We start from the raw sequence: 14104 nt of genomic DNA on the forward strand, positions 1-14104 counted from the left end.
AAAAGTGATTGTTCTATGTTGTATTATAGATAAAAACAACTATAATGTACGTTTTCTCTACAGAAAATGTAGATTTTTATTATAAGAGTGCTGCAAGTCAATGCCGGCCAAGACTAATGTCTAGCCAATTCAGGACAATATGATGGTGTGTGACGAGACTGCATTCGATCCTGCTAAAACAGAATATGAGCGTGTTCTGGCACGTATGATTATTTTGTTAAAAGCTGCTCAAGAACTAAAATGAATTTGTGTCCTTTTCTTATGCATTACATTTGGACCATTCAAACTGTTTGTGGCGACACTACACACTCGGCCAGCAAAGTGCGTTTCATGAACGCACTCCAAACGGAGTGCACTTTTTGCCTAGTACATTCCACTTGCCACATTTAGATTAGGAAAAGTGCACTTAACTTGCCCGCTTGAAAAGGTGTATTACTTTTCAGACACTCATACATACCATGTTCTACTTTTCTTGCCAAATCTTTTGGCATTTCATTTCATTTTTCAAATTCATTTTTCCGGAGTAGCACCACCACGGGTCGAATGGCATTTGTTGCACTGAGTGCCATTTGAATCTAATGACATTAAAATGCCCAGTGTGACAGGGGTATAACATGCAGTTTAACCCTTGAACTGGCATGACAAGCATGTGAATATTTTTTCCGCTAGTTTCTTTTTGTCTTGCTTGTGTCATGTTTGAAAACATTTGACAAAAATATATATAACGAATTTCACAGATTTCCCAGCAGGAGATAGCTGGAAAATTCATGCTTTCAGTTGCAGGCAGAGATATGTTTCACTCGGAATTCAATGAACATGCATGTAATGATAAGAAAAATGTGAAGGATTCTAAAACCATTTCTGTGAGCTCCCGATGCAGCAAATGAAAATTGAAAGTGAAGCACTCTTACTGCGCTTACTATACTTTCAAGCCACTTAAATGTCTGAGGTATGTAAGAGGAAATAAATGTGGAGATAAGCTGTTGATGTTTATGAATTTATGCTTTGTGAATATTTCTACAAAGCATAGAATTTGGCTTTACAAATGCAGACATGGCACTAAAAGAGAACAATCATTTGTGAAAGTGCCTACACACTATGCAAGGTAACACCTAGTAATTGAAGCCAGCCAAGACTACTGTCCATGTGCTTTTACCATTCATTACTTTCTCTAGTAAAGTATTGGTGCATTTTGCATGTTCTGCAATCTTGACTCGGCGATGGCGGGGTGTTTGGCCATGCAGTACACAAAGATAATGCAAAGAAATTTGCATATTATTTAGTATAAAAAAACATCACTTATATCCCTTTATGGGAAATTAAATATTGCTGTAACTAGTACATATTTTTGGCCTTTATAATATTACTGCAAGCTGTAAGGGTACCGGTCCCCTCCTTTCCTTGAAAAGAAGAATAAACTTCACTTCACTAGAAGGTACTGTAGATGACTCTAGATCAGGAGTCGATGGCAACCAAAGGTCAGTGGGACACCTCGCATTGGGCGCTCACGGGAAGGTTACAAATGAAGCTGTGCAGGGTGATATGGGCTTGACAAGTTTTGAAGTGAGCACAGTAAAATAGATTAAGAACTCAAAGGAAAGCTCATTACTTTTCGAAGCGAGATCAGGATGCCTTAGAACGTGCACCTATAAAGCGAGATATAAAAAAACGAACAAGAAGCATGTGCTTGCTGTGGTAAAACTAGGGAAACGATGGAGCATGTTTTATTAGAATGTGAAGATATCTGCCCAGCGGTCGATTTAGGCACCAGTGAACTCATTGAAGCTCTTGGGTTCAGTGAGAGCAGGGGGGAAAGTAAACATGTCCGTAATAGAGGTTAGTAAGAGGCGATTGGAAGATTGGTGGAAAAAAAGTAGGGAAACAACAAAAAACGGAGACGTACAAAAACAAAGTTCACAATAGGGGGCCAGAAAATTTGGTTATGGGAATTCATCGTGCGTTTTTTCTTCTTTTTTAAGCTAGATAGGACATTAGGCAGTAGTGGCACAACCCACCGCCCCGTTCCACAGGGGACGCTCATAACATTCATCCATCCATCCTTGAGCCTCTAAAACAAAATGTGCAGATCAAATGGAAACACAGCAGGTCATACCTCTTTGTATCTGTCAAGGTTGTTGAACAGCTTCTTTGCAATGAACTTCTTCAAGTGGGTGATGGTGGCCTGGGACGAGCACCGAATGAACTTGCGACGCATTTGCTTCAATTGGACACTGTCAGATTCCAGTAATATGTTGACCTGCTCATCTGATCTGTGGCAATCTGCCTCATCCTCCTTCGAGGATGATGCTTTGGAGCCTGCATCCTTTTCATTGAGCAACCCTATAGAGATTGAAAACAATATCTTAAGCCATCGCCACAGAAAGCTAAATTAATGCCCGAACGTTAAGCCACCATACTCACCAGGATTGTGGGCCTTGGGACAAGGAAGACCTTTGCGCCGGTAGAAATCCCGCTCCCTCTTCATTTCATCTAAAGGGGGAAAAGAGAGAAATGAACTGCTATCACAGCACAAAGCTATGCCTAAATCTTTTACAACAGATGGCGACACCAATCTGCAAATAATGCTTGCACAACAAAAGCAGAGCTTCTCTAGTTAGCATAAGAATGTGGTAAAGTTGAATAAACAGTATTTTTTTTCGATCATGAAGCAAGTGAGCAATAGACCTTTTTCCTAATTTGAAAGTGTGTTTCTCTGCACTGCACATGTGCCCAATTACAATGGCGGCACCAGTGATCATTCAAATGAAGGACTGTCAGTGGCACAAGCTGTAGCTTGTCTCGTGCACATGGTTTCATCACGAGAGCCACATATACATTTTTCATCTCACAATGCAAGAAAAGTATGCTTGTGCTATCAGCATAAAATGAAATGTGAACAGCGGAGCACATGGCCCAAGCATAAGTCAAGGTATAGTGCGCGCTGTCCAGTCATCACCATTGACAGGCATGCACATCCGGTTTGGCTGCACCGCGCGATCCCCCTACAGTGAGATATTTTTGCTTCTGTTCCGGTTCTTACATATTAAAGGGAGAAAATTAAAATAAAGGAGAAGCTAAAATTTCCAGTTTACAGTGAGTATAGTCGCACAGTTCAGTGCACCGGCGCGAACAGCGGCATGCGTAGTGCAGTTTGCACCGTCATCGTTGTAGATTTGCTCATGTGGTTTGCCGCTTGTGTGCCATATTCATTCTTTCAATCCGCAAACTTGAGCAGGGCGCAAGTTTGCCGATTGCTGGCAGCCGCGACGGTGGCCAGCGTGGGTGTGCCGAGCGCCTTTGGCCATTGGTTTGAGTCCCAAACGAGCGCCGTGCGGCCAAACCGGATGTGCGCACTTGTCGGTGGTGATGACTTGACGGCGCACACTATACCTTCACTTATGCTTGGGTCACACGCTGCGCTGTTCACACTTCATTTGACGCTGATGGTACACACTGTTTGCAAAACTTACAATGCCATTAGTTAGGCAAAATGTCTCACAGGAAAGCTAGCTTTACAATTATGAAACGGGTCTATGCAGTAACAGGGTAGCAAGGTAATCCTGCTAATGGGCAACATGCTAACAGGGTAACAGTAAAAGAGAGTCAGCTGAGCAATACAGTGATCGAGCTATAGGTGGCAGGTACCAAGTAACATACATCCACTTGCTGCTCTGGAGGGTTTACATTATTTGTGGCATAAGTGATTAGTTAAAACCAGATTCAAACCTGTTACCATTCTAGTGATCATCAGGGCAACTGTCAGTTTCCGCAGTTTCAAGAACATCAAGCAACCCATTGCAAGTTTTTTTAGGTATGGCCAAGACATTTGCTGCAGAAAATTACAGCTTCTCTCTGCTCAGATGACGAGACCCTAAAAGTGAATCCTAAAACTGAATCGAGAACAGTGCCATAAGAATTATGAAGTACAGCTAGAATGGCATTAAGAGTTCAGTGGCAAGCACTTAAACCTTTTGTCACACAACTGTACCACATCATCAGATGCATTAGTAAATAACTCACGCTTAAAGAAACCCTAAACACACTTGATCATTTTAAATTCACTGCGTGGGCTTTCTCTCCTGAGGTGGTGCTTTGAGGTGTTAAAGCCAAGTCAACGTATGACCGTGACATTAACTTGAAGCATACACAACTGGTTGTAAGAAAGCTACACATGAATTAGCATGAATTCTTTGCATCTAAAGTATTAACTCCCAGTGCAGCAAAATGAGAAGTAAAATTAAGATTGCCATGGTAATTTATAATCCAGACTGACTAAGATCACTATCATGATTTATCATGATTTAGAATTTATCATGAAGCATAGAACAGTGCTTAACAGGGCACAAGCATAAGCACAGTGAAAAAATTTGATTGTGGGGTTTAACATGCTAGAAATTCATTGGCGATGTAGCAATAAATGCGAGAGAAACCCATTAGAGTTACTTCGCGCCTCTTCGAGATCCTGGATCCATTATTTAAAGCATGTTCATCACATTGCAAAGTGTTATTCAGGAGCTCACTGCACATACGTGCTGCCTCCTCAAGGAGCGAAGTGCAACTGAGTCCTGAGAAGATCACCAGTCAGTTGCCATATATTTGCCATGATTTGCCATTATATATATACATATATGGCAAATGAGTTCTGCGGAAACCCGCAAGGTGGAGGAAAGTACAAAGTTTCTTCATAGCTTCGTGCTACAATTCATGTGGATGACAATCTTTACGAGGAATGCTGTAGTAGACGGCTCCATATTAATGTTGATCACTAGGGGTTCTTTAATGTAACCGTGAAACAATTTTGTAGACACGTACTGAGTGACTAGGGTATAGGTCCTTCTGATCATTAAGCGACTCTGTATGAAATGTGCATTGTTACCGATCACAGTGGCACTGCTTTTCGAAATTTCATTCGCTCCCTCCCAAATGACTCTTTTAGCCCAACTGACGTCAGTTGGGCAAGCTATCCGGTTGGCTACCCAGGTCACGTCATTGCTAATTTTTCCAACTTTATTGTGAGCAAATGTTTTTTGTAATGGTTGGAAGGTTCGTTAATTTGTTTCTACAAAAAAATAACAAAAGGAGAATACACGACAATTTATCAATGCACTCAAGCACTTCCGGCACAGAGCAAGTGTCGTCTGCTTGCATTAACAACGTTCTCCGTGTTCACACAAGCTGCAAGGTCAGTGCTGGTCTTGAGCTTTCTTTTCATGAGCACCATAGATCACCTTTGTTACGTTGTGGGCTGCAAATCTAGCAATCAGCAACATGTCAAGCTGTGGTGTTGTGTCCCTCTGTAAGGCAACATGCGAGCAGAGTGGCTGTAGCGCATCGGGCTCTCGGTATTGCATCGGCGCCGGCATCTACACGTTTGTGGCCATCACTTCACGCCAAATTACTACCATAATAGAGAGTTTTGGTGTGTCCGGTAGTTGAGTAAGCGCTAGCAAACTGGGCATTTTACCAGGTGAGCGGAGGCACCAACATGGACGGCCTGCATGGTGCAAGCCATCTGGTGGCACAGAGCTCAACCAGACAAACACAGAGCAAGTATAGCAGTAATCAAGTGTATTCTACTTTTCTGGTGGTGTAACCTGTTGGCAGGAGTGTAATTGTGAACATGTTGTCTTTTTTGAATGCTTGAAATGTTTTGCAGTTCAGTTCCTTCTTTTTAAATGTTTGAAATGTTCTGCAGTTTCTTACAGCAATGGTAGCTCTGTGTTTAGCTGGTTAAGCTCTGCGCCACCAGGTGGCTGCACCATGCAGGCTGCTCACGTTTACATTAAAGCCCTTTCGCCATATCGATAGTATGGATCTAGGGGTTTTAGTTTACGCCTCTGCCCATCCGTCAAAATGCCCAGGTTGCTTGCGGTTACCGGAACGCTCGCAATGCATGCTGCTTGGATAGCTGTCACGGAGATTGATGGTCAGGCGGCTGGCGGAGGTTGGAAAGGGTTGACGTACTGGCTCCAAGACAATCAGAAGTAGACGTCATGTCATGATGCAGAGCCAGTGAAGGCGGAGCTTAGCCCTCATCACTCGACAAATGAGTCGGAGAGAAAAACCATGGCCAGGAAACAAAGCAACGTGTAATCGTCCATAGCTCTCTTAATATGAGACACTTCACTTTAAGGGTCACCGATTTTTAAGGACAGAGTTTCTTATGGCGCGATGCAAAGCTCACACTCAGTAGTGTTTACATCTGCAGCAGTTACTTCCAAAAGCATGTGGATATTTAATAAGCAGAATTTTTCTATCTGAGCAGCTTCTAAAATAGTAAGAGTTCTGCCTCCAGCAACGCTGAGGAGTGAGAGCGCTGTCGATAGCCCACCTTGCAAATTGTGAAAGCTGCCCATCTTTCTCCTTTCACGGGAGTGTGTAACTGTGGTTAACCACCTACATTTTGACTTCTTCAACCACTTTTGAAAATAAAAAGCTGTTGCAATAAGTTCGCATTGCTGCATAGACATTTCTTATATTTGCACCGCACTTTTCCCCAAGTACACGCCTAGGTCATGGCTGGCTGGCCCCCGTCATCGTTATTCTGTTGATAGATGAGCAAGCCAACTCATCGAAAATGAAAACGAAGCCAGCACCACTTTTTTGGTGAGTACAAATAATGGCTTATCTGCACATTGTAAGTCAGGAAAATCTTATAATAATAATAAAAAGTATGCTGCAATTTACTATAAAAAGACAAGGAAATGCGTACACTAGTAGAAAGTCACGTGATGGACCTCTTGTGCAGCTTCGTGTTTATGCTGTGTGGAGTGCCAAAGGTCATTTTTCGCCACTTTTAGCGACGAATTAAAAATGTAAATCCACATTTAAAGGGACACTGAAGGCAAGTGCTAAGTCAATGTGGACTGTTCAAATAGCATTCCAGAAACCTCGCAACGATTTTTTCGTGCCAATGGAGGACTTCGTTTACGAAAAAATTGCATCTGAAGGTTTCAAATACTTCTTTAGAAATTCAAATCTCCCGCCACCCAACTGGGGGGAGTGGCGACATTGCATACGCCATCACCCTTTGCTACCGTCGGTAAGTAAAATGGCGCCCGACAGACGGCAGCACTGAGCCAAGATAAAGTGGTGGATTCGCTGTTGCAGCTGCTTTTTTGTCAAGTGGCGTAGACCGTTCGGGCATCCCCCGACATAACATGGAAGCTGAGTTCTCTGCTACTTGCAGTTTGTGCGAGTTTCGTGAGCTGCAAAACCATCGCAGCAGTACGTGATAACAAAACTACTGAAACGCAAAAGCATGGGCGGCGCAGTGTGGAGCGAAAACGAAGCCTTTCGACCGCCCCTGCCATTGTCAAGGGTAATTTCAATTAGTTCCCCTTTCTAAAAACGGAATAGAACTGTACAAGTGGCATTTCATTTCGTCTTAGAATACAATACAATGATGTATTTTGCAACGAGTGGTTGTGTACTAGTGACAGAATTTAACTGAGGAGTGCTTTCATCATCGGGCAAGTACTTGAATGTCCCGAGGGAGTCTTCAATCTTGTCCTGCATTTACCTCAGTTTTTCGATTATTAAGGCTCTGGTCATGATAATATTGACGACTCAGAGATCTTCAAGCACTAATCTATCACTTTAGCTTGGCTTAATATTAACCTTTAGTGAGGAAAACATGTTCGTTTTATCCACTACGATAGGGAATCATTCCATCAGCAGAGTTATCTCGATTCATGTTCCGAACAGCTGTCTGTCCCTTTAAATTGTGGCACTAATGTTTCATTGTAGCTGTACCCTACGCATCTACAAAATTTGTCTAAACCCTTTCAGGGAACCTTTAACATACACCTAAATCTATGCATACAAGCATCTTTGTACTTCGCTTGCACCAAAATCCAGCCTCTGTGGTGAAGAATAAAGCATGCGACTTCATGCTGAGATGCAGGAGCTCAAAGAAACTGCGACGGTTTTCGTGAGGGAAGAGCATTAAAAGGACATTAATGAGAAATGCTAGATAAGCGCCTTTTTCTTCCAGGAACCAATTTGGCATAAGGTTTATTAGCGTAGACAATGATGAGCATAACTGTCCTTTCAGGATTTCACACCAAGCATCGGTAATGACATCCCAGATGTCAAAGCATTTTCACGCTTGGTCAGTTTTCTTTTGATTGGCTTCGGTTCCTTTACAAATGCAACATAGTCCTTCGTTATCAATAAACCATTAATTAGTTCTAAGAGGACGCCATCAAAATCTCGGGAAGTCACAGAGCGCTGAAGTAGTTCCAAGCCTGGTTGGCGCCCCTTAAAATAAAAACCAAGGTTCACTCACTGTACTGAAGATTTGGCACCAGCTTGTACACAATGTCCTGCATAGTCCTGTCGTAGCTGTAAGGAAAAACAATGTTAGCTAAAGTTCCAAAGCGTGTTCCGGTGCAGCAGACCACTCAAGTCATACCTGATGTACTGTAGGGGATAGCTTTGATGGATTACAATTTCACAGGTTGGGCATGTGTTGTTGTCCTCCAAATGTTTGACCAGGCAGCTTTTACAGACTAGAACAAGGTAACAGATCAAAACGCATTGTTGGGACAGTTGGTCCACTACAGCAGCAAATGGCACGAGAGAACACAATGAACAACGAACAAGAAAAGGAGTCGGGTACGTTCACGTTTCCTGACCACGCAGAATATATATTGGTTGTACAATTGTACAGCCAGTTTTTATTCTGTGCGCTCAAGAAATAAACTATTCAGTTGTTAGTGAACCACTGTGATTATCCCAGTCTCCTTTTCTTGTCTGTCGTTTTCACTTCTGCCATTTGAACATATTGTGTGCTAACACACTGGCAGCCCAAAGTTTCATTTAAGCAGTCATGCAAAGGTACTTACATGTGTGCAGACATTCTGTGACTGTAGTAGCGTCGATTAAATACCCCTTGCATATCTTGCAAATGATGTGATTGTTGAGCGTTTTTAATCGTATCCGCCTTTCCATCTGCAGAACACATGTAAGAGGCAGTAATGTTAAAATGTGCAACAAAAAACATAACCATCACAGCTCGGGCCACAACACACCAGCTCAACACGGCCGACATAAGTGCTTGAAGTGGACGGCTGGGCTAGTTGGAATATATTTTTCACGCATTTCCTGCGCTTTAAGGAAATAGGGAAAATTAAGAGAAGAGGCAAGATTTATGGACAGGTAGGATGCTGGACAATTCTGTCAAACGCGAGCACTTGAAGTTGCAATCCATAGACTACGCTGCCAAATTCCATTTCTAAAATTTTACTTTCACAGAGCTGGTCTGGCTCTTTCACTAAACTGTCCCTCTTGCAGGGAACATGAATCAACAGATCATTTTCTCATTGAATGTCAAAGATATTCTGAATCGCAAAAAAAAAAAACCCTTAGAAACGCTGTTCCTATCTAGGAACTATCTTTTGGGGGCCTCGGCCCTTGGGCACAGCGACAGGAAGGTTGGCGATTTTATTGCAGGGTCAGAAAGATTTCAACTACAAGACCAAAACTTCAGGTTTTGTTATACTTCTACAAGATCCATTAGCTGTATTTTTATGCGAAGCATATTACGAGGGCTCAACCCAGCTCCTCAGGCGCGGCGGTGACCATGAAATCACGTGACACCGTGACATCACGACAGAGGAGAAGTGGCTTTGGCTCAACTCTTGCAAGACGGGCTGGGTGGGAATCGAACCAGGGTCTCCGGAGTGTGGGACGGAGACGCTACCACTGAGCCACGAGTACAACGCTTCAAAGCGGTACAAAAGCGCCTCTAGTGAATGCGGTGTTGCCTTAGAAACGCGCTGTTTCTAAGGCGTGCGTCTCTTGCTCAGGCGCACATTTCGTTGCCGCGCCGAACGCTGCTTTGCTCGACGCTCACCGCGTCCAATGCGGGGCGCGTAGTCGCTGCCCTGTAGCCCATTGTCTTACACCCCTTGGCGGGTCGACGGGAACGCTGTCGCGTTCCACTCTTGAAGGCGAAGAAGTAATGCATGAGTTGTTTCTTCGTCTAGCCGAACCAAATATAGCCAAGCAACAGCAGTTCACCAGGCTAAACAGTGGTTCAACAACTAAAATAAAGGCTAGTATGCTTCGCATCCTGGGCTTAACCTTACCTAAGCCACAGCCATTTTTTTTTCATTTATTCCTACATTCCATTAAAATCATAAGCTTGAATCTACCTATTACTTCCCATGTACCTATTCACCAATTTTGTCTAGTTATTTTATTATTCTTTTTGTTGTATGGAACTACCTGGTTCTTGGCCAATCCCCCAGCGTGGGTATGTGCCACTAACGTCTAGGCTCTACATCTACACCTGCCCTTTTTTCTCTTTTCTTACTTCTTTAAAGCTCTAGAAATGCATGAAATGTTAACATAAGTGCCTGTATTTCGTCAATTAAAGCCAGACTTGCTGCACTTGACCATTCGATGATGCACTTGACATGGGCGATGTTAGGCAACGTCGAGACCTATTTCACGGTTGGAATTGTGAACTAATTCTGATAGAACAAATGAACCCAAAGCGATTACCTTAGACGGAACGAGCACGTCTTGCCAGCAGCGCGAGGGCAAGGAGAGTGATCGCTTCATGTCGTCGGGTATCATGCAGTTTTCGGGGGATTCGATCTCCATTGGCTCCTCTGTACCGTAAATTTCGAGAAGTCCTCGCGCAATCCCTTGTGCCTCGTAACATTGAAAAGGCAGCTGCTCCATATCTCCAAAAAGCTCGCAGTCGTTAGTCTCCACTGCAGAGAGAGCTCGAAACGTTCCGCACGCGTAACACGTTCCAAAAAAAAATGAACGCTGTCTCGCGCGTACAAATGCTCGATTCCGCGCAAGACAGCACGAGTGGCTCTGCACGTGCGCTCTTCTTCAGCTGGTCACAGCGTTCAGGCGCGCTTTCGTTAACGTGCACCAATAAGCGAAAACAGTACAGTGCGATTAAATCTATTCGCAAAGAAGCTGCAACGTTAACCAAGACACCGGGATCAAAGGAGAACCCTTCCAGACCAAAATCAAAAAAGTGACCGAGGTGACCAGGTAAGCACTCGTACCGAAAAGCAGACGCGATTACAAGCACAACGCATCGGCTTTTCGCGTCGAGGTGCACACAACAGTCGTCTTACTGCTGAGGCGAAACAAACGTAAGGACAAATGAACGTTCGCGGTTTACCTGTCTGACAAAGCTTAGCGTTTTACGCCCACGATAAACTTGTTTGCATTCGCATGCAACGACACGCACATTGGTTAATAGAGAAAGCAAGCACGATTACCTGTCTTGATAAGGACTCCTGGGGAATGAAAACCATGAAGCACTAGTTGTTTCTCGGCTTCGTCTGCTCACATATCAGTAGATGAGCATCCAATTTATTTGGAGAACTCGCTCTGTACGCCGTGACTGCTTTACAAGAGGGGGCAAAGCATGTCACAAGGCTTACAGTTGGTATTCACCGCTCTGTTTGGCAAAGTACGAGGCAAAGCAACGTCGGAGAAGTTGTAAGTACCTTTGGCGACTGCAAGAAGCAAAACTAATAGAAATTGTGCAGAAACCATCGACAACAAATGTTACGTTAGCTATTCACGGATGCATGCGGCCGTGCAACGAAGCTGCACTCGACCGCCGTATTGTTGTTCTACCTTTTTTCGCTATTTATTTTTCCGGCATGATAGCGCGGAGTCGGCTCAGAAAAAGTGAAACACGGCAAGTGGCTTCGCTAATCACAGTATGTATTTTTTACTAAAATTTACCATAATAAACTCATTTTTATATAAACGTAATTGTATTTACACTTTTAAATTGGTTAATTTAGTTATATTATTTTATTACTTTATGCCAATTTCTCGTTGTAAGTCACCCATACCCTCCATGCTGCCATGATGCTGCCGGAGGCCGCAGACGGCATGCCGTGCACGTTGTTTCTGTGCTGTTGTGTTGCTCAGCTAGCAAGCTAGGCTTAAGCGTGGCGGCAACGTGTTCTACTTGTGGTATGGTGCGTCGTCGTTAAGGAAGTTGCAACAATGGTAAATATATGTTTGTGTCTTTTCCGATTATAGTTGTTAGTGGCATGCTATAAACACGGCGGATATTTTGAGGCATTGTCGTTGCTGATGGGTTTGGTTAAATTGCGGGACGACTGCGATGTTTATGTGCGAAGTTGGCAAAAATTGGCAGATTCCTACTGTAACTACATTTATGTCTTGTGTCTCTTGGCATCGTCACGTGTGAAATCTCGATAATCAAGGACAGTATTCTCACTTCGCTGCATGCATGCAAAAAATGTTCTGTCAGTTTTATGCTGTGCTGTTTCACAGGTTCTTGTAACTTTTCAAACACCTGTAGTTGCAAATTCTTGATAACATTTGCTTTGCTGAGTAAACTGTGAGTGAGTGTCACGATGCTTGTTGCAGGAACTTACTGCTATACAGTGACTAAGTTGTGATTTGTGCGCATTGACATTGAATGCGGAACACGTGCGAGTTAACGATGTTGTCCCGGTCTCGTTGCAGTCTCAGCTCTACGTGCTCTTTGAGCACGCTGTGGGATGCTTGTTGCAGGAACTTACTGCTATACAGTGACTAAGTTGTGATTTGTGCGCATTGACATTGAATGCGGAACACGTGCGAGTTAACGATGTTGTCCCGGTCTCGTTGCAGTCTCAGCTCTACGTGCTCTTTGAGCACGCTGTGGGATATGCGCTCTTTCGAGTCAAGGAGTTCGAGGAGGTCGGCATGGCGCTACCTCAGGTGGAAAAGAGCGTCCTCGACTTCAACAAGTTCAAGTCGCTCGTGCATCTGATAGCGTTTTTCCCATTTCGCACAGCAGTGAACGCATTGGAGAACATGAATTGTGTCACTGAAGGCAGGTTCACTTCTTTGTATTGCGCCATATTTTTCGGAACAAGGGGTCCAATTAAACTAGAGCCGTGGCTGGGGCGAAGTTTCGTTTGTGAACAGTAGAATGGCCTGTTTAGACTAGAACAGAGAGTAGCGCCCATTGTTAGGCGCTCCTTATTCTTTTGTTGTCTTGAAGAGTTTCTTGTACAAGCGCTGTTAAAAAACCTTGGTGTACACTCCGCCAATATGAAAGGGAACGCTCGATATGTGTTCAAAGTCAGTAATTTTCCTTGTGTGCTTCTAGAGAAAGTTTCAAGGGTGGGATTCTTCAACATAACAAATAGCAGTTAGTGAGGTCCTGACCTGCATGTTTGCAAGTATTCCCATTTCAACACAGTTGAAACATTCCCTTTCTATTAGTGTAGAGTGTACATTATGAGTTAACGTATTCCTTGAATTTTGGAATGAACACATCTATATTGGTCACAACATAAATACTGGACTGGCTCAATCTGTGTGTCAGTATGTAAATTAAAGACGATGAGCAAAATGAGAACAAGGTAAAAGCGCAGCCAACATTTCGACAAGTGGACTTGTCTTCTACAAAGTGACATATGCTTTTCTCAGTGCAGTATATATATATAAATAGGGTTCTAAAAGGGAGAGGGAGTAAGGCAAATGTGTGCGGCATTGACCGAAGGTTTGTTAGCGGCAAAGGTGTAGAATTGAGAATAAAGGAATGCTGTGCGCAAGGCCAGTGACACCGCTGTGTTTCAGCCGGCGTGTCAACGGCCGTGTGCACAGCACCCTTCTATTACTTGCTTCGCTGGTGGTTGTGGGCCATCGTGTCTCCAAAAGGGATAATAAAGCGGCAGAAAACGATGCTCGTCAAAAAATAATTAATTACTGAAATGAAATAAATACATATATAAAAGAAAGAAATGGCAGAAAATCCACTAAGCAACCAAACTAAGTGTTGTTGCCTATGGCTTGAAATTTAGCATAGCGAATAGATTCTCAAGCTCCCTTTAAAACATGTATGTCTATTGGTTGCAATGTCTTGAAACTTATGGATAAGGTATGATTCTCTATTTTCTTTCTTGTCAGAATGGAAATTTGTAAGATGTAGAGTTCATCAAAATTATGACCTGGTTCGTTGAAATGCTCAGCGGCTGCTTTGGTAAGCTTTTTAGCTTTGTCCACGCAATGCCCATTTAACCTGAGGTTCATTGATTGTCCCGTTTCACTAATGTATTGTTTCTTACAGAAGGAACATTCAAGTATTTAA

The 14104-nt window shown here is 43.3% G+C and overlaps 2 protein-coding genes and 1 long non-coding RNA gene across 3 annotated transcripts in view; 2 read left to right on the forward strand and 1 right to left on the reverse strand.

The window, feature by feature from the left end:
• Positions 1–6606, forward strand: part of LOC139054323 (uncharacterized) — a 45830-nt gene extending 39224 nt beyond the window's left edge. The window contains exon 3 of the long non-coding RNA XR_011511139.1: positions 6502–6606. This is a non-coding gene — a long non-coding RNA (uncharacterized lncRNA). The remainder of the gene's footprint in view (positions 1–6501) is intronic.
• The window catches only part of l(3)73Ah (lethal (3) 73Ah), a 33910-nt gene extending 23120 nt beyond the window's left edge, over positions 1–10790 (reverse strand). The window contains exons 1-6 of the mRNA XM_065430391.1: positions 10513–10790; positions 8850–8955; positions 8417–8513; positions 8291–8346; positions 2422–2490; positions 2114–2340 (exon numbers count right to left, since the gene is read on the reverse strand). Of these exons, the coding sequence (XP_065286463.1) occupies positions 2114–2340; positions 2422–2490; positions 8291–8346; positions 8417–8513; positions 8850–8955; positions 10513–10695 (738 nt within the window). The 5' untranslated portion in view covers positions 10696–10790. The remainder of the gene's footprint in view (positions 1–2113; positions 2341–2421; positions 2491–8290; positions 8347–8416; positions 8514–8849; positions 8956–10512) is intronic.
• Positions 10791–11845: 1055 nt separating this feature from the next.
• The window catches only part of Nop56 (Nop56 ribonucleoprotein), a 45903-nt gene continuing 43644 nt past the window's right edge, over positions 11846–14104 (forward strand). Inside the window, exons 1-2 of the mRNA XM_065430384.1 lie at positions 11846–12003; positions 12637–12841. Coding sequence (XP_065286456.1) covers positions 12001–12003; positions 12637–12841 — 208 coding nt within the window. The 5' untranslated portion in view covers positions 11846–12000. The remainder of the gene's footprint in view (positions 12004–12636; positions 12842–14104) is intronic.

The sequence above is a fragment of the Dermacentor albipictus genome, chromosome 1 (genome assembly GCF_038994185.2).
Source record: "Dermacentor albipictus isolate Rhodes 1998 colony chromosome 1, USDA_Dalb.pri_finalv2, whole genome shotgun sequence".
Lineage (NCBI taxonomy): Eukaryota > Metazoa > Arthropoda > Arachnida > Ixodida > Ixodidae > Dermacentor > Dermacentor albipictus.